Source organism: Aphanomyces invadans, assembly GCF_000520115.1.
Source record: "Aphanomyces invadans strain NJM9701 unplaced genomic scaffold supercont1.28, whole genome shotgun sequence".
Classification (NCBI taxonomy): Eukaryota; Oomycota; class Saprolegniomycetes; order Saprolegniales; family Verrucalvaceae; genus Aphanomyces; species Aphanomyces invadans.
Window position 1 is genome coordinate 546,440 of NW_008580173.1, and position 22,830 is coordinate 569,269.

The 22,830-nt window shown below is 54.7% G+C and overlaps 13 protein-coding genes across 17 annotated transcripts; 5 read left to right on the plus strand and 8 right to left on the minus strand.

Annotated features, from left to right (window-relative positions):
* Window positions 1-653: 653 nt before the first annotated feature.
* H310_10894 (hypothetical protein) lies at window positions 654-2,223 on the minus strand. Its single transcript, XM_008877380.1, has one exon. The coding sequence runs from the start codon at window positions 2,207-2,209 to the stop codon at window positions 1,061-1,063; it is 1,149 nt and encodes a 382-aa protein (XP_008875602.1). The 5' UTR covers window positions 2,210-2,223; the 3' UTR covers window positions 654-1,060.
* Window positions 2,224-2,994: 771 nt separating this feature from the next.
* H310_10895 (hypothetical protein) lies at window positions 2,995-4,566 on the plus strand. The gene is made up of 2 exons (XM_008877381.1): window positions 2,995-3,595; window positions 3,653-4,566. Exons 1-2 carry the CDS (start codon window positions 3,015-3,017, stop codon window positions 4,473-4,475), a joined length of 1,404 nt encoding a protein of 467 aa, XP_008875603.1. The 5' UTR covers window positions 2,995-3,014; the 3' UTR covers window positions 4,476-4,566.
* Window positions 4,567-5,608: 1,042 nt separating this feature from the next.
* H310_10896 lies at window positions 5,609-6,061 on the plus strand. Of its 2 annotated transcripts, none has more exons than XM_008877382.1 (2): window positions 5,609-5,882; window positions 5,928-6,061. In XM_008877382.1, the coding sequence occupies exon 1, from the start codon at window positions 5,634-5,636 to the stop codon at window positions 5,880-5,882; it is 249 nt and encodes an 82-aa protein (XP_008875604.1). In that variant the 5' UTR covers window positions 5,609-5,633; the 3' UTR covers window positions 5,928-6,061. The 2 variants fall into 2 exon arrangements, with proteins under 2 accessions (XP_008875604.1, XP_008875605.1); XM_008877383.1 differs by having other exon boundaries at window positions 5,609-5,849.
* Window positions 6,062-6,270: 209 nt separating this feature from the next.
* On the plus strand, window positions 6,271-7,634 carry H310_10897 (hypothetical protein). The gene is made up of 3 exons (XM_008877384.1): window positions 6,271-6,916; window positions 6,965-7,101; window positions 7,173-7,634. Exons 1-3 carry the CDS (start codon window positions 6,286-6,288, stop codon window positions 7,416-7,418), a joined length of 1,014 nt encoding a protein of 337 aa, XP_008875606.1. The 5' UTR covers window positions 6,271-6,285; the 3' UTR covers window positions 7,419-7,634.
* A 299-nt stretch (window positions 7,635-7,933) lies between these two features.
* Window positions 7,934-8,760, minus strand: H310_10898 (hypothetical protein). Its single transcript, XM_008877385.1, has one exon. The coding sequence runs from the start codon at window positions 8,710-8,712 to the stop codon at window positions 8,008-8,010; it is 705 nt and encodes a 234-aa protein (XP_008875607.1). The 5' UTR covers window positions 8,713-8,760; the 3' UTR covers window positions 7,934-8,007.
* Window positions 8,761-8,905: 145 nt separating this feature from the next.
* On the minus strand, window positions 8,906-10,423 carry H310_10899 (hypothetical protein). Its single transcript, XM_008877386.1, has one exon. The coding sequence runs from the start codon at window positions 10,379-10,381 to the stop codon at window positions 9,077-9,079; it is 1,305 nt and encodes a 434-aa protein (XP_008875608.1). The 5' UTR covers window positions 10,382-10,423; the 3' UTR covers window positions 8,906-9,076.
* A 442-nt stretch (window positions 10,424-10,865) lies between these two features.
* Window positions 10,866-11,545, plus strand: H310_10900 (hypothetical protein). The gene has a single exon (XM_008877387.1). It carries the CDS (start codon window positions 10,891-10,893, stop codon window positions 11,494-11,496), a length of 606 nt encoding a protein of 201 aa, XP_008875609.1. The 5' UTR covers window positions 10,866-10,890; the 3' UTR covers window positions 11,497-11,545.
* Window positions 10,869-14,018, minus strand: H310_10901 (hypothetical protein). 4 transcript variants are annotated; one of them, XM_008877389.1, is made up of 7 exons: window positions 13,333-14,018; window positions 12,921-13,277; window positions 12,617-12,772; window positions 12,429-12,566; window positions 11,998-12,364; window positions 11,332-11,948; window positions 11,261-11,280 (listed from the first exon to the last, which is right to left on the minus strand). In XM_008877389.1, exons 1-6 carry the CDS (start codon window positions 13,984-13,986, stop codon window positions 11,617-11,619), a joined length of 2,004 nt encoding a protein of 667 aa, XP_008875611.1. In that variant the 5' UTR covers window positions 13,987-14,018; the 3' UTR covers window positions 11,261-11,280; window positions 11,332-11,616. The 4 variants fall into 4 exon arrangements, with proteins under 4 accessions (XP_008875612.1, XP_008875613.1, XP_008875611.1 ...); XM_008877390.1 differs by having other exon boundaries at window positions 10,869-11,948; XM_008877388.1 differs by having other exon boundaries at window positions 11,332-12,364.
* Window positions 14,019-14,520: 502 nt separating this feature from the next.
* Window positions 14,521-15,489, minus strand: H310_10902 (hypothetical protein; the record flags this gene model as incomplete). The annotated part of the gene is made up of 1 exon (XM_008877392.1): window positions 14,521-15,489. The coding sequence occupies one exon, from the start codon at window positions 15,487-15,489 to the stop codon at window positions 14,521-14,523; it is 969 nt and encodes a 322-aa protein (XP_008875614.1).
* A 380-nt stretch (window positions 15,490-15,869) lies between these two features.
* On the minus strand, window positions 15,870-16,535 carry H310_10903 (hypothetical protein; the record flags this gene model as incomplete). Its single annotated transcript, XM_008877393.1, has 1 exon — window positions 15,870-16,535. One exon carries the CDS (start codon window positions 16,533-16,535, stop codon window positions 15,870-15,872), a length of 666 nt encoding a protein of 221 aa, XP_008875615.1.
* A 263-nt stretch (window positions 16,536-16,798) lies between these two features.
* On the plus strand, window positions 16,799-17,458 carry H310_10904 (hypothetical protein; the record flags this gene model as incomplete). Its single annotated transcript, XM_008877394.1, has 1 exon — window positions 16,799-17,458. The coding sequence occupies one exon, from the start codon at window positions 16,799-16,801 to the stop codon at window positions 17,456-17,458; it is 660 nt and encodes a 219-aa protein (XP_008875616.1).
* Window positions 17,459-18,069: 611 nt separating this feature from the next.
* Window positions 18,070-19,137, minus strand: H310_10905 (protein RarD; the record flags this gene model as incomplete). Its single annotated transcript, XM_008877395.1, has 1 exon — window positions 18,070-19,137. One exon carries the CDS (start codon window positions 19,135-19,137, stop codon window positions 18,070-18,072), a length of 1,068 nt encoding a protein of 355 aa, XP_008875617.1.
* Window positions 19,138-20,849: 1,712 nt separating this feature from the next.
* Window positions 20,850-22,385, minus strand: H310_10906 (protein RarD). The gene has a single exon (XM_008877396.1). It carries the CDS (start codon window positions 22,380-22,382, stop codon window positions 21,264-21,266), a length of 1,119 nt encoding a protein of 372 aa, XP_008875618.1. The 5' UTR covers window positions 22,383-22,385; the 3' UTR covers window positions 20,850-21,263.
* Window positions 22,386-22,830: the final 445 nt, after the last annotated feature.

The following is a 22,830-nucleotide window of genomic DNA, read 5'->3' on the forward strand; positions in this document are numbered from 1 at the left end:
TACGGGGCGTCTTCACCCATGTTATCGTCATCCTGGTCGCCATTACCGGCATCCGCCGGCTCTGGTCCAGCCGACGGACCAGGAGCGCTTCGTCCACACCAACCGGGAGGAGGACTTGGCTGGGATCTTGTGGCGTCCCAGTTGCCCGAGCATAACCGCTCCACGGCATGACCACGTCGATCGGCTGTGGCTGGCGTCGCCGCGGGTATCGGAACAGTGCAATAACCGGCTGGAAATCTCCACGCCGGCTACTCGTCTGGCGTCGGGAGGTACGACCACGCTCCCTCGATCGCGACCTGTCGTCGTTGCACGTTGCATCCAGGCGAACGCGACCAGTCTTGTACTTCGTGATCACTCTCAGCCATTTCAGACTCGTAGTGCACTAAAGATATCTTTGTTGTGAGTCCGCGCCTTGTTTGTCCGCAAGGCGTCTTCCTTTCGGGAAACAATGCAAATCTAAACTGGTTACTTCTCATTACCCTCCTAGTCAATTCACTTCGTTCCCCTCAAAATTTACCAGGACGTCCAGGTAGTCCTGTACTCAATCGTCCCCTACGAATCCATCCAACATCCAGTAACCGACCTCAGCAAGGTTGAGCTGGACTCGGGGCGCACTCGACCAGAGCACATGGAGACTGGCTCCTCTTGAGAGTGTTGCCGCACAGATCAATGCACGGTCTGTGATGCTTCAACGTGGTTCGGTGGGGCGAGGTCGTGGATCGCGTGGATTGATCTCGACAGCGTGTGGTGTCCGCCAGCGACTGCACTTGCACGATCCTGGCCAGCCATGACCTTTCCAATGTGTCGGCCATGCGAGCTTGAGCAGAAACGACCGATTCGTCCGCAGACGAGTCGTCCGACAATGCGAAATTCATCAAACTCAACTTCATGATGTGTGGATTATGTGCTCGTGATACACACGGTAGTTACCAGCACTCCCGGCAACGTCGAGTCGACGAGAAGTCGCCTGGGTGTCCACTGGTGACTCTTACGGCGACCTCCTGTGCCAGCCACTGACGCCTCGGATGTTTCAAAGTGTGTAGGATGTATCGGTTCGCTACTACGGACACTTTTTTTGGACGAGATTGGCGCCGTGTTCTGCATATTCGGTCTTCGAAATCCACATCTCGTGGAACGAGCCAAGCGAGGCGACGATGGACCCGCCGAGGAACGCGCTGAGCTTGCGCTCGTTTGGTGGTGGCGCCAAGACCTTGATTTTGGCACTTGGCAGCATCGCGGCGATTTCGCGCTCCAGTCGCGTCGGAAACGATTCGAAGCAAGACGATCCGCCTCCCACGAGGATGTTCTGTAAATACTCTTTCTTCGAGTCGGCATCGCCTTTCGACGCGGCGTCCAGCACGATCTCAGGGAGGAAGATGCCTCGCCCGCTGGACGGCGCGCTGGCGGGGTCGTTGTGGTGGAACAAGTGCTCTGCAGCTGAGAAACGCTCGACGCCGAGCGAGATCTGCGTGCCGTCGGGGAGTTCAAAAGGCATGTGGGGAATATTGGCGTTTGCCTTTTCATCGAAGTGGGATTCAGACGTGCGGCAAATCGACTCTTTGAGTTCGCGGATCGTGGCCCACGATACAGACGCCGACGACTGCTTTGGCGAGAGCGACGAATTCATGGGGTTGGTGGGAGAAAGCGGGGCCTTGCGGGAGCATTCGAGTTTCTCCAGGACGCGGCCATGAAGAAATTCGTCCAGTCCATGACCGCCAACATCGGAGTGACGCACAGCATGCTGACCCACGACGTATCCCTCGTTTACTGGTACGACCGCGGTGTTGCCGTGCCCCATCTCGACAACCATGCCTGTGCTCCGGCCATTGGCAAAACACGTCAACACAGCCGACTTGGACACAAAGTAGGCCGGCGCGTCGTACTTTTCAAAGAAGAGCTCGGCGATCGCTTCCCTGTCGCTCTTGCTTGACGTATTTTGTTGATCCAGCAGGGTTTGGAAGCTGTTCTCGCTCCACAGGATCGGATGCTGCCGCGTGGATTCGACCCCGAGGCGTACAAACCCTTCGTCCAACGACGTTTCCAGCGAGTCAAAGGAGGCCACTGCGCCTTCGAGCGTCATGATACCGTTTGTGTCATTTGACGAGGTGCTGATGTACCGCGCGTCGTCTTCCCCAGCATATCCCATGCGCGCGCGCAGGCACCCGACATCGCACACGACCGCGTTCAGGTCGTCGCCACCGCAATACATGACGCCGGTTAATTTTGTTGGCCTTACCCATCGTATCCGGAATTCGTACCGAGTTTAGTGTTAGTAACACTATATCATGGACGAAGATTCGATAGAAGCCCTTGGACAAGCTTTGGGCTCGAGCAATCAATGCACGACAACGATGTGTAGATGGAGGCGCGAAAGTCGTTGTGTCGGAGAAGGGAGTTGAAGGAGGGACTGGCTGCTATGATCTCTTCAAGCGTTATGTGCGAGTATTCAAAAGTTTGCAAACATTCGCCTGCAAGCGTGGCGACGTACGTCCGGCACACACCTTGGGAAACCTTTCCATGCACTCATGCACTGTTGAGTCCATCTGCTGCATATTCTGCTCACCACGCGTTTGACGCGACATGGTTGATCCATTGATCGCGCTGTCGACGTGAACAGAATCGACGATGTAATAGCGTTCGTCTTCCAGCCACAGTACGCCTGGGCACCTCCTACAAGCACGCTTGCTACCACACCCGCTCGATTTGGTTACACTGCCTAAGCTTGTCGTACTACGAGAGCCTCGTGCACCGATTGGGTACCCGTTTCTGCGCCACCCTACCCTTCCTCAGGGGAGTGCCTTCGTTCAACCGTGTCGCAGTTGCCGCCCCATGGACTCTGCTTTACAAGGAGGTGTGCAAGTCAATGGTGCGAGCAAGACCCAAAATTCGTAATCCCGGATAATACCGTTATACATGATATATTACGGATAAACAGAAGGATTAAATTAAGTTTGACAGTGGTTGAAGTGTCGGCCACTTCCAAAGCATTTTGAAATTGGAACGGTTGAATTGCCATGCCCGGCGCCTCCCACGTTGCTGTCGTTGCAGCGGTGCTCCTAGCGCTCGTCACTCCCTCGTTTGGTGCGGACGATTTGGCGTTCTCGGCCGACAGCTCTCCGTCGATCTCCAAGTCATGCGCCAAATGCAATCGGACGTTCAAGAACCGTCCGCACTCGCGCGACGTCCATGTCCCCCATAACCACGGACGACACCCTGCCCACTTGCCCAAGGCGTTGGACTGGTGCCAGCGTGGGTTCTGCACGTCGTCATGGAACCAACACATTCCCCAGTACTGCGGATCGTGCTTTGCGCATGGCAGTCTGTCGAGTGCCAACGACCGCATCAAGATCTTCAATCACAAGCAGTATGGTTTTCACGGCCCTGACGTCATGTTGGGTCGACAGAGTTTTCTCAACTGCGCACCTGGCCACGGACTGTCGGACGGGTGCAAGGGGGGCGAACCTGCTGACGTGTACGAGTTTATGCGGGTGTACGGTTTGCCCGATGAAACGTGCATGCCTTACAACGCGACCGACAACACCAAATATCTCAACTCTTCCAACGGCACGTGCCCTCCAGAAGGTTATTGCATCAAGTATGTCATCTCAATCTTCGCCTGTCATCGGCTCATTGTCTGTGTTGTTGACTGCAGTTGCATGAAGACACCAGAAAGTCCTGACGTTCCCGTGTGTTTTCCCGTGACGAATGTCGTGCGATACCGCGCTAAGACGTACGGTCGGATCGTCGGTGAAGACGCCATGTTGGAAGAACTTCAACGTGGCCCGATCACGTGCGGCATCGCGTGCAGCAAGGAATTCGACTGGAACTACACAGCAGGCATCTTCTGGGACAAGACAAACTTCACCGACGTTGATCATGACGTCGAGATTGTCGGGTATGGAGAGGAACATGGAGTCAAGTTCTGGCGCGCGCGCAACTCGTGGGGCACGTACTGGGGCGAAAACGGCTTCTTCAAGATTGTACGTGGTATCAACAACTTGATGATCGAGAGTGACTGCCACTACGTCGACGTGGATGTGAGCGACGAAGAATTGGTGTGGGTGGAGACAAAATCACATCATGGAAAGAAGCACGAAGGTCCTGAATACGGTGGGTCACTCTTTGGCATCCGGCCGTACCAGGACGCGGACAAACATCACAAGCGCCACACCCACCGAGCTGTGGCCAACTCGACCACCGACGGCACAGTCTTGGACAACACGACTCTCACCAGCCACGAGCGCAATGCTGCCCCAGCCGACGATGACGATGAAGTGATCCAAAAGCCCAAGGCCATAGACGTGCCAAAGCTCGAACAAACAAACTTGGCGGCCAACGAGGCTGAGATGGCGTCGCGTGGCGCGCACTGGGGCGTAAGCGTTGCCACCGTCGTCGTTGTAGGCATGGTGGGCACCGCTGTGGGAGTTGCTGTCGCCACCAAGCGCCGACAGGCCAAGTACATGTCCCTTGCTTAGAAGTTGAATGCACATGTGTGTTGGATGTGGCGAAGCAAGGGTCTTGGCGTTGTGGAGCCGGTGGTTATGAATCGTACACGGAGTCTGGCGCACTCCTAGCCATCCGTTTACACAAACATGGTGTGGAAGAAGAGAATTGGCGGGATGAAATGAATGAGGCAGCGCAGGATAATGTTAACCATGACTGGCGAGCTGTGCCGCGGACGCCAACACATGGTGCATGATTGGATGCCAGTACTGTTCGCACGTCGCCGTCGCTGGGAGCTTGGACCACCCTGTCGCCAGACCCGAGTGACAGGATGCCGCGGCGCACGACCAATTGCACCAACTCGAGTTGATCCAACGTGGGCATGCTTTCCAACAACGTAGATGAGTGGAGGGGTCGACGCCTCGACAAACGACTTCGAGCGCAGGAACGGGATGTACAGGTACCACGAAAGGTATGTTTGAGAGAGTTGTCGAAGCAGCAGTGACGGCTCATGTAAAGACAAAGCTCGAGTACGTCACGCTGGCCAAATGGGGGGGTAGTCCTGGGGCACTGCCCCGACTAAGTCGCAACGACCACTCTTGGGAGTGCGGAATGGTGTCCGATTTCATGAAATCGTCGAGAAGGCCGAAGCGGGAGGTGATCGGCAAGTCTTTCATACTCGACGTCAGCCTACATGTCGTGAAACATATCGGGATCTTTTTGGACACTGCGAGTTCCGTCAATCATAGCGATTGCATCTTAACCGCGCTCAACGACAACCTATCTCGTCGTCGTTGGCACTTTCTCCTCCGCCTAGGAGCTGCGCTTGGCTTCGTGTACGCGCTGTTGAAACTCTCAACTTCCAAGCGATGTGGGCACAACGTGGTGCGCTCGCCGAGGATATCTTCATCCTTCGCCTCTGTGTCAACCTACGCCCTCCTCGTTCTCTTCACCAATGCCGAACAAGATCGCGACGGCACCGTCGCGATCTTGTTCGGCTACAGTAGTGGCGCTTAACCCCAACTGGGAGATATCTCGTGGCCGTGATTGGTCCGATTTAAGTTGAAGCTATTTTGTGTTGCTACTCTTAGAGCTACTTGCTTTTTGTATCTCCATACAAAACCCAAGTAGATTGAAAAAAGTTGTCGAACGACCCATTCCACAACTCACACACGACGCACAAGACGCCCATGTCGACGACCACCTTCATGATCCGCCGCATCTCGCGCGAGGACGATGAAATCAAGCAGCTCCACGCCACCGCCATAAAGTGTAAGGAGCATATCCAACAATACTATGCAGGCAAGGGGGGCATTGGTGGCGGAAACGATGTGCTTCCAGTCGAGTGCCACGAATTCCTCCCTCACTACAGCCGGGAGAAAGACGCGACGCCAAAACAAGTCGTGGTACGATATGGAATAACTCCTTTAAGCGTTTAGGTGATGAGAAATTGCCGCTGATAAGCATTTCATGCATGAACGTAGCTGCGCCGACGCCAAACCCGCCAAGTCGATGGCCCACTGACTTCAGCGGGTCAAGGAGAAAGCTGCTCCGTGGGCGTTGTACAGAAGTAGGAGTAATGTTGCAAATGTAATTGGTTGAGCTGAATGACTCTCGCTCCTTTCCATGATCGTTGTCATTGCCGCCATGACATCGCGGCCGCCGCGAGGACTTGATGCAATTGCAAATTCAGGCACAAAGGTAAATACACCACTTGATTGGCCATAATCTTGAAGTTACCACCAATCCGCATTCCTTACTCTCGTCCATCTTTTAAATTTTGACCAATCTTGTTTGATATTGTAACATCCCCACAAACAGTGTTTCGTTACTTTCCATTCGATGGCCGATGCAACCATCGCTGCGGACGACCGCGTCTTGGTGGATCTCGGCTTCGATAAAGATGCGTCGAATGTGTACCTAGCGCGAGGGAGGGAATGGATCGGATCGTCGGCCGTGAGCCGCAAGGACATGATGTCGCATTTCCGTTTGGATGCTTCACTGAAAGCGATGAGTGCGGCGGAACTACCCACGGGCTGCAAGCACTTGCTCAAAGGGCTTGGTCTGAGCAACTCCCACGCCGATTTGACCAATGAATACGGCACGAATTTATCATTGCTGACGGTGCTGGACGAGCGCGCTTTCGGTCGGCCCATCGAGCCCCTTCCAGACCAGATGGTGCAAGCCGGCTTTCAGTTCCCGACAACGGCGCCGTTGAGCAGCGCCACAACATTCCACAAGACGAGCAAGTCTGCACGTCCAGGATTTGTCCAGCCGCCCCCCGCCAAGACCACCGCGTCGGTTCCTGTGGACGCCAAGGCTGCGGCGACAGCAGCGATGACCGCGCAGGAGAAGCTCAAGAAAGAGGAAAAGAAAAGGGAAAAGAAGCGTAAGCGCGAAAAAGAAGAAGCCGAAAGCCTCAAAACTATCCTCGACCCATTGGTTCACGACCTGAAGGCCCTCACATGGAAAGGTACTTATCCCTGCCTCGGTGCCATTGTCCTCATCCAGCCCTTCTCAGCTTGGCCCGACGCCAAAGGCAAACCAAGCAATCCGTTCATCGTCAAGATTACGAAAGAAAACTGCAAGGCTCTTGGGGTCCCCAACTACTTTGACTACGTCCAGGAGCCCATGGACCTCACTCGCATTGGCGAAAAGGTACTTCTACGCCCATCGATCTGCCGACACTCCTCAGATAAGACCCGTGAACCACTCGCTACTTGTTTTAGGTGCAAAAACAAGCATATTTGAAGCTCGAGCAAGTTGAAGCCGATATTGCGCTGCTCGTGGCCAACGCCAAGCGATTTAACCGCGAAGGCGACCCAGTCCATGAAATGGCGATCGAGTTTCAAAGGGCATTCGACGACAAGCTCCGAGACGTGTACCGCCCCATCATGGACGATCTCGCCGCGTCCCGCAAGAAGCTGAAGAAGGAAAAGAAGAAGAAGAAGGACAAGAAAGCCAAGGACAAGTAAGTTAAAACACGACGACGACCTATGTCGTGACGCGACGGCATGACGATGGGGGCTTGATGTGTCCGGCCATGGTATGTGCACGTGGATGATGCTTGACAGGCATCTGGATTGCAGATTTGTGTGGTGTGAGCAAACGAGCGATGTCCAATGCCGTGCCGTCATGCAGTAGTATCGCGGCGAACTGAGGACGTTTTACTGTCGACTACCTGGCGGCGATTCAGTTGTGCGTAGTTCGCATCACAGGCTCCCACCGACCTAGTTGCTGCCACACGTTGACCTGCGTGGGGCAGTGCGCCGGCATTGAAACGAATGAGCTGAGCTCGTCGCCATCGCAACGGACCATTCGTCGAGTTATGGGAGTGTTGCGCAGGGCAACTTCGAGTGCTTGGATACAGCAGGCGCATCTCGCTCGAACGTCGATGAATGCAGGACACCCGAGTCGCATGTGTTGGGGATCGAGGATACCACTGTAAATCTACGTCCTTGGGACGCGAGGAAGTCTTTTCAAGACGACGCAGATCGGTGACCACGTGGCATGACCTGTCAAATCTCGGTTCGTGTTGCAAAATATCGCACGAGTCGAACAGGTCTACTTTAATGGTGTTGAGGCATCTACAGTTGAGGGGTGCCAGAGGTACATGGGGACGACTGGCAAGGCATAGGCCCACCAATTCGGACCAAAGTACAAGAGGAGGTTGCTGCGGAAACCCACAGTATTGCCTCGCCGCCGCGCCATAAAGTCGAGGGTTGTGCGGCCCTGGCGAAGAAGATACAAATGGAAGCAAAAGTAGCCAAAGAGGAGGCACCCCACTACGATAGCCAAGCCGACGGTGACGCTCAGCACCGACCTCGTGGGAGGAACGCGGAGTGCGCAGTAGGCAAACCAGAGGCACGCAACGGAAGTGTAAAAGAGGAAAAGCACAAAGAGCTTCTTCGTGCGGAGACCGACGCAGTTGCCGGTCCATGGACAATGGTGGTCCATGTGCGAGATGCATCGACCGCACACGGAGCAGTGGTGGAACCCGTCGGGCTTGACGCGGTCGCATTTCTCACAATACCTTGCATTTTTCTCGCCGTTCTCTGCGTCGGATGCTGTTGCATCGTTGTCGTCGTCAAGGATTGAGACTGGAAACGACGGTGAGACGAACACCGTGCCCGCGTAGCTCACGAGCATGAGTGCGGTGAGCACCACGTAGATGGCTGCATACGTGAACGACACATGAACATACAGGATCATGCTCATGATCTTAAGCGCCATCAGACAGCAGGTGACGCCCACGAAGACCTTGACCATGTTCGCACCGACCTCGCAGCAGTCTTTCACCACAGCGGGGGTTTCTCGTCGGTACCAAAATTCATATTTTCTCAAAATATTCGAATTTTCTACTCAAAAACGAAGGCATTTGCCCAAAAACACAAAAAATTTAAACGAAAATCAGTGTCAGAATGCAGATTGTCCAGTGCAACGTATGGTTCGTTGCTCAGTATGCAGTTATGCAGTTCATCATATTTCTTTGTGGGTCGAATACTCTGGAAAATAATATTCTTGAGAAGCACTCCACAAGTTGCCATTATTATCCCCAGCAACTAAACATCGAGCGCAACGACATGGTCTATTTACTGCCGCCCGCTCGCTAGGCCTAATCATGCTAGTCCACTCAGGGCGACACATCCTGCTCGACTTTCTTGGGTCGCGGTCGGTCCCCGCCTTGCTTGTTCGACCGACGCGAAGTCGTAGGTCGCTGTTGCTTTTCGCCGTCGTTGCCAGCCGCTTTAGGGTTGGCACGTGGAGGCGCGGCGTTGCGTGAGTTCCCACTGTTCTGCTCATTCGGTTGCTCGCCGATAGGTCCTTTGTTTCGTGGTTGGTATACCTTGCGTGGCTTTCGTTCTTTGTCGTGGTCGCCGGGACCTTCACGAGGAGAGTTTTTGTTGCGGCGGTTGCCAGAGTATGGTCGTGGCTTGCTTGAATGAGGCACCGGTGCGGGTTTGTCGACGACGTCCACCACCACAAACGATTCGTCGTCGCCACGTCGATGTGTCGCATCAACCGACGTTCTGGCCAAAGTGGTGTCCTTGTCGAGCTCGGACTCCGTGAAGAAGTTGATTTGAGGAACGACCTCAAGAACCTCTTTCTGAACAGGAGGTCGGGGCGCAACCAAGTGGTCTACCGCTTCTGACAGTTGTCGGTACGACATATCGCATGCCAAAATCTTGTCACTTTTCAAGACGTATCGCTTAGCTTCTTCAAGGGATTCGGCCAAGTTTTCGGGGAATGACACTTCCGCTGGGGGACGAGTGACACCCACGAGAACCTTGACAAAGTAGTCAAGCGCCATGGGAACATCATGACCGAGTGCTTGGTGCAAGCTAACGGCATGCAGCAGTTTCAGGATAGAATGGACAAATTCCAGCTTTTCCTCGTCGAGGTCAATCGAATTCGAGGCAGCATTTGAGGCAAACGTAACAGAGTTCACGGAGGCAGCCTTGTCTTCGTCCTCCAAATCGTCCACAGGATCTTTGCCGCCGTCGGACACATCTTCATTCAAGTGGTTCAACGAAGACACGTCTCCGTCTTCTGACGGCAAAATTTCCTTCGTCTCTTCGACGGTCTTCGCCTCAGTTGATGGCGTGTTCGCGAGGACAGTGTCGACAAATTGCTGGCGCAACGTTTCCAGTTCCACGACCATCTTGTCGACAAATCCCTTATTGGACAAGACCTCCAATTGCTGCTCGTTCAATTGCTTCGTTTGTCCTCGCAATGAATCTTCAAGCGCTTTGATCTTTTCCTGCTTCTTCTTGAACGATCGGAGTTTCTTGTTCAACACAACGACGTACGGGTGGTCAATCGAGGCAAAGTCGACGACGGCCTCGTGCTTGGCATTCTGCTTGCTATTCTTCGCACCATCCTTCTTCTTCGCAACTTGAGTGTCGTCCTTCGTCGTATTGTTGCGAGCCATTCCCATGCTGGTCGAGTCGGACGAACACGAGGCGGCGGCACGGAGAATTTCAAAATGCCTCGAAATCCCAGAGAACGTCCACCGCGCGTTTCGATATTTATCCGAATCCGGATAAATGGTCGAATCTTCCCCGTTGCGGATATCGAATCAATATCGAATGAAAGAGGTTCTTGATGACGTTTTGCTTCAAACACTTTATTTCTCACGAAGTGGCCCAGGTTTACCTATTCCATTATGGCAAGCGGAAGACCTGGTAACTGGGATTTTTATGTTGCGCCGGAACAATCAGCGTGCAGGGATATCGTGGGGATTGCCTGCAGGTTGCTTCGAAACATCTACACACGACACGAAACCAACAGTTTATAGAGGTTCAGCATCGACGTTGTGATATCCGGATGTGCTTTTATCCATTGACAGTGAAGAGGGGTAGCCGGATATACATATGAAAAGATAGAGGGACCATTTGGCGGGGAAACCTTTTCCGGACACAATCGACCTGACCAAATCGATCAACCATGAGCAACAAGGCGGCAGCGAAGAAAGCAGCGCAGGAACTTCTGGAGCTGTGCAAGAAGGATGGAGTGCACTTGCCCACAGACGCTATGAACGCTATGATCCAGGCTGGCACGATGCTGAATGCCACTCGTGCGGATGGTGAGTACAACCTGACGGCGGCGTTAGCTGCAATGGTTGAAAAATTTGGCGCCACCAAGCCAGAGCCCGAGACGAAGAAGCGAAAAGCATCAGGTGGGAAGAAATCCACTAAGGGGAGCGACGAAAGTGTCAAGGATGAAGCACAAGATGCCAGTGACGGTGGCGAAGCTTCCCCTGTCGCCAAGAAGAAGAAAAGCGTCGCGCAAGCCACGAACACTAAGAACCAAGCGTTGGCTGAGGCGTTTTCGGACCTGGCAGGGTTTGAATTTAAGAAAGGCGATCGGTTCAAAGGCGGGTCGTACTCGAAGGTCGCGAAAGCAATCCGTGATGCAGAAGACGCCCTCACGTCAGGGAAACAAGCGATGAAGCTCAAGGGCGTCGGCAAAGCCAGCGCGACCAAGATCGACGAATTCCTTGAAACAGGCAAAATCGAAAAGCTCGAAGAGTACCGGGCAGGCAACATGTAATTGCGTGAATGGGGTATTTCGTTACGTCATCGTGACGTGCGTTGGCGAGAGACATGTCTGACTTCGCGGTCAACGACATGGTGGTCCAAAGGGATCGCGACCTTGGGTGGGTGTACATTTTTACACCAGTGTGGTCATTGCCCACTGCTCGACCAAGGCCGTGCATGCGACACTCTTCTTTCGAATTGCGTCCAACACTTCCGTCGGCCGCACGGCGAGTCGCACCATCGAGTACTCTGGCTGCGGCTGGTGCGTCACCTCATGGACGACGTGGAGAGCAAGCAGGTTGGCCAGTGCATGGAGCAACTCGACGCGGGGCGGGCTCTTCATCGCGTGTTGGCGGTAGAAGGCGCTGCAGTCGTGAAATACCATCTCAAACGAGTACTGCGACTTGCCCTGCCGTTCGAGCCCAATCATGCCGAGCACCAGCGTCATCTCGCGCGTGGTCAAGCCTACAGCCCATCTTTTGAGCCACATGCCACCACAAGACTGAGTCATCACCTCGCAAAGCATGGAGGACGTGGTCTGGAAAGAGCACATCCCACGCGGCCTGTACGTGCGCGTTGTCGAGCAACGGTTTGGACGGCGTGAGCTGTGTCAAGGCGACTTGTAGAAGGCGGACAAACACGTCGACGGGTTTGCCGAGGTCGTACAGGTGCTGCCACCACCACGTCGAGTGCAGGTCCGCTCCAAACAGTACGCGATACAACGAAGCTTCCCACAGGTCGTAAAAGTCGTCGGAGGGCTGCGGCACATGCGCGGGCCACGCCACCGAGTGTCCAGTAGCATGAATTGGGCGCGGTGCGTTCGTCGGATCGCATGCAATTGTTGCTGCCGGCCGACGGAACTGGAACGACGACCACAGAAGCTATCCAGCAAACACTCGATGAGCTGAATACGCACTCTCACGCGGACCACAACCATGCAAGCACCTGCAAGATTGCTTTCAGCGGCGGCCGGGGCACAGCGATCTGAATATTTGAGAAGCGTGACTTGACCCGTTTCTCAAAGTGCGCGAGAACGTTAAAGTTGCACGAAATGCCGACAAGGCCAATGCAGACGTCTTTCGACTACAGATCACAGTTGGTGAAGCGACGATGGCGTCGTGGGCAGCACGCACTTGCATCCAGTCGAGGAGATTGTACACGAGAAGTTGCTTGGCGCCGCCGACGAACGTGTCGAACGCATCCAGGACGAAAATGACGGCGTGGCCTGCCAGCGCCTTCTCCAGCAGCAACTGCTTGAGAAAGTCATACACGTTGAAAAAGGAGGCCGCCTACGGGACACCGCAGTGAGCGATCGGTCAAGAAGTCGACCTCGCAGAGCCCTGGATGCCAAGGTATTGGCATGGAGAGCGCCAGCCACCCTGCTGACAGCCCGTTGATTTGCCAAAGACGTCGCCACGCGGTCACCCCACGGCCTACCTTGTGGCCGGCAACGCCACCTTCCGGGACGAGTTGCTGAACAATCTCGCGAAACCCTTCCATGTCGTTGGCGAGCGCACTTCCACTCAAGTACACGGGAAAGAAGACTCGTGGGCTGGCTGCCTTCAACTGGGCGACAGCGCGTGCAACAATCGCTCGCTTGCCACTACCAGCGGACCCGACGACCATCGCACTTTGGCTTTCCCCGAACGAGATCGTTCTTTCCAACACGCGGCGGACATCGTCAATGGCTCCGTCGTGCCCAGTCCATCCCGATGCGTACCGCCGCTGGGAAAGCACGACATGCCGCACGCAGTGCACTTGCTGTCCCGTCATGAAAATTTGGTCCATTGAGGGCTACCATATCCAGGAGATCTGTCAATCAAGCAGGTGAGATGACGAGTTGCCTTACGTCTGTCGAGAGTGGCGCGGCTGCGTCCGTGGCAGCTGGAGATGATGGTGCCGTGGAAGTCAACGTCGGAGACTTAGGATGGTCAGAAGAAGGTGCAGTCGCTGCCAGGAATAATGGAGTCGCAATGGTCGTGTTGGAACTGTTGGTTGCATGGGTCGGCGAGGCAAGTGACAGCAAAGTTGCGGTGGAATCCTCGTCACGAGTTTCCGGTGGAGTAGGTGGATGGGGTTGTTCGGCAATAGACGACAGATCAAGCGGCCCAGCTTTGGCACATGTGACGTTCGAATGTGGGGAATGACGACTCGGTGGCGTTGCCCCCACGGCGAAGTGTTTCACCGGTGAGGTTGCGTGTTTCCTTGGAGAGCGTCGACGGCGTGTGAAGGAGGACTCACTTCCTTCGTCAGTCAGTTCCACAGCTGAAGATGGGCTATTGGTCATCGACGGTGTCCTCTTGCGCTTCATTGGAGAAGGTGTCATACCCAACGAAGTGCGGCATGGAATTGACGCTCGGTCCACCACAGATGGAGATGCCTTTCGCGGCGAAGGGTGTGCAGACTTGGATGGAATCGACACTATTACTGATTCTACCGCCGCATCATTCCCAACGGATTCACTTTCGTACAGATTCTCGAGGAAGGACACGGAGAAGTCCATGTTGTGCCGGTTCCTCGCGCCACCGTTTGCCGCTCCTGTTGAACACTATCCGTACCATCCGGATAATGAACCGCCCAATGAAGCCCGCCGACTTGGCTGGATCGAAGGTGGGCCAGGAGCTGGGACGTCGGCTGCGCCCAACGAGCGAGTATCGTCGATGTGCTCACCATCCATGTGCGTGTGGGTGGGCTGGAAGCTAGTGCATGCAGCGGCAATGCACATGAGCGTGTTATAGCTGCTCCGTGCGAGACCTCCTGCTTTGTCTTGATCCACAGCTCCATCGGCGTCATCAACGAAAACACTCTTGATGTCTAGAAGGTGGCCAAGGTCTACCGGCGAGCAAGTTGCAAGTGCAGTCGAACCCCATGCACCTGAGCCAGTCAGTCTTCCAATGCAAACTACGTGTCCTTGGTCATGATCCGTTTGCGAGGCAGCGACCGAAGTAACACACACACGTTCCGTAACCACGCATCTTCGTGTTCATTACGTTGTAAATGCACTTGTAAATTCAAACGTCGCCTAGTTCTGTCCTGGCTACTTGATTTTGCCCGTGTCCATGAACTGGTCGATCTTTTCGGCGCTCTTGTCGCCAATGTTGAACACATCCTCCTTGGCCTCCTGCCCACTGGTTATCTCCTCGTCCGCAGACCGAATGGCTTGCGCAATCTTCGTGTACTCGGCACCCTTGCCAGTGTTGCGCTCGAATTCGCGGTCGGCGTACTCTTCAAATGCATCGACCAAGTCTTGGTTCTTCGGGTTTGTTGCATGCATGTGCTTGTGGCCCTTGTAGCGCGACGTATCATCCACATCCTGTCGCTCATCATCGCCTTGGCCCTCTTCCTCTTGATCCGGTTCCTTGTTGGGGGCGTTCATTTCAATCTTGCCTGTCGCCAAAAACTCGTTGATTGCAGCCGCGCTCTTCTTCCCAACACCTGGGATATGCTTCATGGCGTGATCCCCACTCTCAACCTCTATGTCCGCGTCCCGAATCGCCTCGGCGACCTTTGAGTAAGACATCCCAGCGTTCGAGTCACCAATCTTGCGGTCGTAGTGGGCCAAGTCTTCGAAAGCATCCGCTAGCGCTTGGTTCTTGTAATTCTTAGCTTTCGCGTGATGCGATGACTTGTGGTGCGAACCCTCGTCGCCATGCCCCTTGTGCTTCGAGTGGTGTCCTGAATGGTGGTGGTGCTTGGGCTCATTCCCTTCATCATCGTCCCTGTCATCTTGGCCCGGCACGTGCTTGGTCGCCGGTTTGGAAATCTTGCCCTTCTCGAGGTACTCGTCGATCATGGAGGCACTCTTCGCGCCGATGTCCCGGTACTGCATGGCCATCTCACCGCTCGTGATTTCTTCGTCAACTTCACGGATGGCCTGGGCAATCTTCGAGTACGACGCCCCAGCTCCCGTGTTGAGACCGCCATGCTTGAATTCGTAGCTGGCAATGTCCTCAAACGCTTGGGCGAGCTGTTCATTTTTCGGGTTCCTCGCTTCTTTGTTGCTCATGGCTGAGAGCTAGCAAGTTTGATTCTGAAGACGGGGGCTTCGCGGCGGGTCTCGCATCACGTCGTTAACTCGTTGGAGTTGCTGTTCGTGCAACCGTTATGACCGGATGGCGGCGAGCCTTGTCTCGCAGACCAAATCATCGGGAGGAATTTGATGGCGTAGTGCAGATGACGGGCGATCGCAGCAGACTGGGGAGGCTCTCTGCATGCGAATGCTTGTTTCCTTGCATGCCATCACCTAGAAGCGTAAGAGCCCCCAGGACAGTTGCATGCCATGCCGGTCTTGTTCGGGCACGACATAAACATCCGACCATCCCTCCTCATTCATGAACGCCTTAGCAAGTTACAGCACTGGCCAACACCGATTCAAACTGTCGTTCTCTAAGTACCAGATCCCTCTCCGACGTATTTTGCAGTGTCACTCGGCGCGATCCTGCCCGTCTTCAAGTACTCGTCAATCATGACAGCGCTCTTCTTCCCAATGCCTCGCACGTGTTCCATTGCGTCCAACCCACTTGTGATTTCCGCGTTGGCGTCGCGAATGGATCGAGCAACTTTCGAGCACGACGCCCCCGCGCTTATGTGCCCCCGGTTAAACTCGAACTCCGCCAAATCTTCAAATGCGTTGGCCATCCCTTGATTCATCGCGTTCTTTGCCTTTTCGCCGATACGCTCCTTGTGGCGCTTCGATTCGTCGTCGTCACTGTCACTGCGGCTCTTGCTGCGTCTGCGCTGGTGCCCCACCTTGCCGCCCCTGGGCGACCCCCCAAGCGACGTTGCGTCTTTGGTTGGGGGCTTGGCAATCTCTCCTCTTGCAAAGTATTCGTCAATCATGGCGGCTGTCTTGGGGCCAATATCGCGGTACTGCATGGCGTCCTCGCCGCTCGTAATTTCGTCCGTCGCGTCGCGAATTGCTCTTGCAATCTTCGAGTATGACGCACCCACGGGAGTGTTTTGCCCGCCGTGTTCGAACTCGTAGTGCGCCAAGTCGTCGAACGCAAGCGCTAGTTTTTCATTTGTCGAGTTGACCGCGGGTTTGTGGCTCATGGCAGCAATTTGACTTTTGAACACCCTGCCCCCCCCCGCTGCTCTGAATTGCTCATGAGAGCGTTGGGATTTCTTTGGGCCGTTGGGTGCGAATCCGAAACCCTTTGGTGATGCATCGTCCCAGCTCCCGTACAAGCATGGAGCAGCAGTTGGGCCATAGCTGCAAGCAAGTGGGCAAGTGAACAGTCCGTTGGGTGTTGGGACGATGCGACTTGCTTTTGTACAGGCATGCTGATGAGATACGTTGGACTTTAAAACGACACATGTACAACCAGGTAGTGGCGCAGGCAGCAGTGACCCACCTCCTCGAGTTGTGCAAGGCTGAAGGGGTCGACGTCCCGACCGACACCACGACCTGCGTCATCCAGGCAGGCAATGCATTGAATGCGACCTACCGCGAGGGCGAATACCACTTGCAGGACGCCTTGACTGCAATGAGAAAGAAATTTGGGGTGGTCAAGCCAGAGCCCAAGCGACACAAGAAACTCAGGAACAGTCGCTCGAACCACAAGGTTCGTGAGGGTCACGAAAGCGATGAGAAGCATGCGGTGAGCTATGACACACCGACACCACCAGACCAAGGGAATGGCCAGCCCAACGACGACGTCAACGTCGACAAGGATGGCAGGTCAACGGGCCAAAAGAAGCGCGAGAACCTCCCTGCCACTGTCCCGAAAAACCAGCCCCTCGCCAAACTCTTCACCGAGTTGGCCGGGTTCGAATACAAGCGCGGGGACAGCCAAAAGGGAACAGCGCACATGCACATTGCCAAGATAATCCGTGCATGCGATGAAGAAATTACAAGCGGGCAACAAGCCATGGCCATGAAGGGTATTGGTAAGCCCAGTGCAGCCAAGATCGACGAGTACTTGTCAAGTGGAATGGTGCAAGAACTCGAGGACTTTCGTACTGGCAACGCGTAGTGTACATCTGGTCAAGTCGAGGACGCTCTCACCGGGGGAGGGAGTCGCAGCGGCGTGCTTTGCAAGACTAAGCAAGCACTGGTTTGCGTCGGGTCATCTCGATAATTGAATGGCAATGTGATGGATGCCACAGGAGACGGTTGGTTCACAACGAGCAAAACGATTGTGGCAGCCTTTGGGCGTGAGAAGGAGTGCAACCATCATGATCGTCTATTTTTTGAGTGAAAGGAACCATTCACAGACACACGTTTCGAGGCTGTCTGGGGAATCGTGCGCATTCCCCCACGTCGGTCGAATCCACAGTGGTCTTTCGACCAGCCACGTGAGAATCGATGCCTGCACGTTGAAACCCACCAACGACGAACGGAGCGATGGTCAAGGTAGGGATTGCCACCCATCCACTTCCAGGCCCGGGGCATCATGACGAAGGAAGCCAGGGACACTTCGGAGATTTGTCCATCAGCCCCGAGGCCACAGATTCAATATGCGCCAGAGTTGGCAATAGCCTGTTTTGACTGCTCTGGACCATTGAACGATACATGCGTCGAAATTAGCGTGTAGCAATGCATCCGAGGCTGTTTTTCCTCCACGTGTAGAAGAATTGTCTAATATTATGAGTTAGGATGCGGCTTGTCGGCGATGTTGCACACGATATGGTGGTCGCTGTCGATGATCTCGTTAAAGCCATCATGGACAGGGGCCGTCGAGTCGCCCTCGGAGCCGGCGGCACCGACAGTGATGGTGACGTCCATGTCAACGCCTGTGTCGGTGCTCGCTAGTGTGACGATCGAAGTCTTCCTTGCTTTGATGCGCGAGTTCACGATCCCCTCCACGGCGAACATCGCGAGCGCGACCCAGACAAAGATGAACCCGATCAATCTCGCAGTCGAAAACTCCTCATGGAAGATAAAGACCCCAAATAGAAACGTGAGCATGGGGCCAATGTACTGGAGCAGCCCAATGAGCGTGAACGAGATTTTTTGAGCGGCGGACGCATACAGCAAAAGGGGGAGGACGGTCACGACACCGGACCCGACCAGGAACCAGTCGACCATAGCTGACGAGTGCATAAATACCATTGTGCCATTCGCTTTCATCGCCACGAGAGCCGCGGCAGACGGCAGCAGGAGGATGGTGACTTCAAGGAAGATGCTGTCGATGGGCCCGAGGGGGGACGTCTTTTTCATGAGGCCGTACAGCGCGAGACACGCGCCAATACTAAGGCCGAGCCACGGAAACTTTCCATAACCAATGGCCACGACAATGACACCCCCGATTGCAATGGCGACCGCAAGTTGTTGCACCCGGCGGAGAGGCTCCTTGAGAACGACGACGGCGAGGATGACACTCAGGACGGGGTTGATAAAGAACCCGAGGCTGATCTCGACGATGTAGTTGGCCTCCACACCGTACAGGTACAGAAGCCACAGTCCCCCCAACAAGACGGCCGAGATCGTGTGATGCTGCAGGGACGCTCGCGTCAGCGCTGTCTGGACAAAGGCTTTCCAGTCGCTTTTCCATACAAAGAGCGCGACGGCGATGGGAAATGACCACACAACACGCCAGGTCGTGACCTGGAGGTAGGGCGTCCCGTCGAGCTGTTTGAAATACAGGGGGTAGAGGCCAAAGGTAGTGAATGCAATGGTCGCGTACAACACGCCAATCGTGAAGCTGGTCATGGCAGTGAAGTGTGGGGCGGATGGGAGTTCCAAGAATGTAAAGACATCGATCGAGACGTCCCACGTTATTCACAACGATTGCAGGATGCGCCGCCGTCGCATGCCTTCGCTTGGTAGCGCGACTCCTGTTTCTTGGGTGCGGATTGGTAATCAAGCACAGGATGCGCAAATGCACGTGTCGCGCACTTGTTCGCCTGACTTCTGGCAACACAAGAAGTAGCGATCGAAGCATGAGGCACCTCTGCCGATGCTGCGACTTTGGAGGAAGGCGCCAGCCTGCGATGGGACGTCCGAGCTACGACAGACGAACCACTCGGGCAGAGGTTCACACAGCAGCAGATGCCCCATCGGTCCGCCCGTCAACGTTCTTGTGACGTGGCGGATTGCCAGCGTGTATTTCACATCAATCCAAGCAAAGGCTCGATGTATGCGTTCGACCCGCCAAGCATCATCATTCCAACGTTGCCCCACCTGACCCGAATGAAGGTCGTCCCACGTGGCAAGATGGCGCAGAAAGCGTCAACTCATCCGCAGCATCATCTCCGAGTGCCGAGCCACTGCCGCATCGAAAGGCGGTCGTGTCCACCGCATCAGGACGCGTACATATATATCGCCCACTTGCCTCCCCGCGAAGGTTGCAGTAGACGTAATGGTTGCGCTGAACTCCTGGTCGCTCCTGACGGGGAGAAAATACGCCTGCGTAGGCAGACCTGGAACTCTTGTTTTTCTGACGAGCATGTCGCAAGAGGCAATCGAAATATTGCAATCTCGTTGAAACACGAGACAATGGCGATCGTCGGACACAGTGCGAAACAGCGCATGTCAAACATTTGACTTGGACGACTGAAGTGCCGGCAATTGCTTGGCGCGTTTGAACTCGCCCGACGTCCCAAATGAGAGGGTTGTAGTGTGGCAAAAGTGCAACACGAATCTCGAGCTGTCCGAAAAGTCTCCATGACACTGAAACGTGCAAAATGCACTGACCAAAGCTGGCTCATCGTGCGATCAACAATAATTTGACCCGAGTCGACGCGACAACGCTACAAAGGCCAGATTCAAACCCCGCGCATTGGCGAGCTAGCAACTCAACGCAGATCACGGACGCATCGAGCTTCGCCCGACCTGGCGTTGTGACGACGGCCGACAGCGATCTAACGCTCGACATGCAACACTTTGACTTTACCGACTTTAGCGCATGATTGCCAACTCAACAACCCGCGATGTCGTCCCTAGGCCTATATCGATCCGCCATTGCAGACCTCTACAACTCCCCATGCACCACGACTTCAATACAATGCTGCTCGAATCATGCGCGGTAGGGCAGAATCCCGAGTACGGCGACGGGTGGATAGCATGGTGTGCATGGGAATCACCCGTAAACGAACGACTGCATTAGAGAACGGGACCCAACGGTCGGTCGTCCACGCACGAAAGCTTTGGCCCTGGGGGAGTTGGAACAATTCGCGAGAACGAGTAGCTCGTAGACTTGAATGCACGTCTCAAATTACTTGGTGGGTAGACGCTAGAGTTGTCTCGGTGTTTGCTTTGTCTCGCTCGTCCCTTCTGCCATGCATGGATTTGCTGAATTCCGTGCCTGTTTCCACTGGCTCACTTCGTGTGGTGCCTTTTGCGGTCTCGCAGCGCAGGAGAGCGTCAATCGCAACGATAGAGGGACATCAGTTCCAACGAGTCAGAGTTTGTCAGAGTTTACAACATCGTGGAAAGGTGGGCGACCCGCTCATCAAATATTGCAATCTGTGCGTCAAATGTTAAATCGAATTCTATGATGTGTTTCTCTTCAGAGAAGAACAAGAGCGCCAATCCTGCCTACGGACTGTACAACGTACAATTTCTCATCCGAAATGGGGCTTGCAAGTCAGTGGTGGTGGGGAGAGGGGCTGTCAATGTTTGGTCGTAAACTGACGTTGTTCGGATGCATAATACACACTCATTGTGGAGACCATGGGCGTCGTCATGACGGGCGATCATTGTCCTGGTGACGTGTAGCTTGGCAGGGGGACGATCAGGCGGTGTTTTGAACGAACGGTGTGTTGGTGGCAGGCGAGTCAACGCCGAGGAGGAATTGTCTTGACCGGCAGGCAGTTGGTCGTGGCTCTGCATCACCACTACGCCTTGTTGGCGACCGCGTTGTCTACGCTTGTGTAAACTGCGTTCGACTTGGGCGTCGCGGCAATACTTTGGTTGATGGACACATCATCCAAGTCCATGTCCCCAGATTGACTCGAGTCGTTCGTGGGGGCGTCGGACGCGGCGTGCCGCAGGACTCGGGCCATGACGACGCCCTCGACTGCAAAGGCGGTCAGGGCGAGCCAAATCAGGATGAACCCCACAAGTTTCGACGTCGAGAACGGCTCTTTGTAGACAAACACGCCTATGAGGAAGTTCATGATGGGGCCGATGTACTGCACGATTCCGAGTAGCGTAAACGACATGAGTGGGGCGGCGGACGCGAACAGCAACAGTGGCACGACCGTCACAACGCCGCAGAGGAAGAGCAGGATGTCGGTCGAGGGCGAGCCGAGCCGAAGGAACGCGCCCGTGCCCTGAGCGTCGAATACGACGAGCGCAACAAGCGACGGCACAAACAGGAACGACATTTCGAGCGTGACACCGTCGATCGAGCTCAACGGTGCCGTTTTCTTGATAAAGGAATAGATGGTCAGGATGAAAGCTAGCGACAACGCTAGCCACGGAAACTGGCCGTATGCGATCGCGACGACCAGCACGCCGGCCAGCGCCAACAAAACCGACAGGAATTGGTATCGCCGGAGTGGCTCCTTGAGCACGACGACAGCTAACAACGCGTTGAAGATCGGGTTGATAAAGAAACCGAGGGACGTTTCGATGATGTAGCCGGCCAAGACACCCCACAGGAAGAGCATCCACGCGCCGCCCATCGCGATCGCCGCGGTCAAGTAAATCGCCAGGACCTTGGGCTTGGTCAGCGCCGTCGCCTTGAATTTAGCCCAGTCGCCTCGCCAAAAGAAGAGCGGAACCAGGAGGACATACGACCACACGATCCGATGCAGCACGACTTGTACACTCGGCACGGTTTGGATTTGCTTGAAGAAGAGCGGGTACAGGCCGTAGATAACGAACGACACGACGGCGTATGTGATGCCAAGCCTACTTGCGCTTAATGCCATCTTCGAGGCACAACAGCGCAATGTAGAAATGAGTAAACTTGGCAAAATTATCACCCCTTGACCGATTACTCCCTCCATCGCACCCAACCATCTGTTCCAAAGTGGACATGGCTTGGTAATCTAAGTACCCATCGACGAAGCCCTCGACCAACGGCTGCGGCGGCGGATAGCCAACAGCTACGAACGACTCCATCCCGACTTGGGTCGAATGGACTTCGGAAATCGAAGGCGCGGCAGCCTCCCCATCGTGATGACCTAACGACGAGATTGTACTGCAAAAGATGTCACGACCTTTGAAAATCAATACGTGCTTAGACTCTATAGTATACGATCGAAGTTGTTCACGTATCTTGGTCAAAGGAATGCTTTATAATTCGGTATGATGTTAAACATGATACGAGGTATGAAATGTTGGCGGTCTCGCCAACCTCGGACCAATATGTTTGTTCCGTTTATTTGGATGCGGGGGCTGAACCTGACGTAAACCGCGACGTTGTCGACAAATCTGAGACGATATCGTGACATA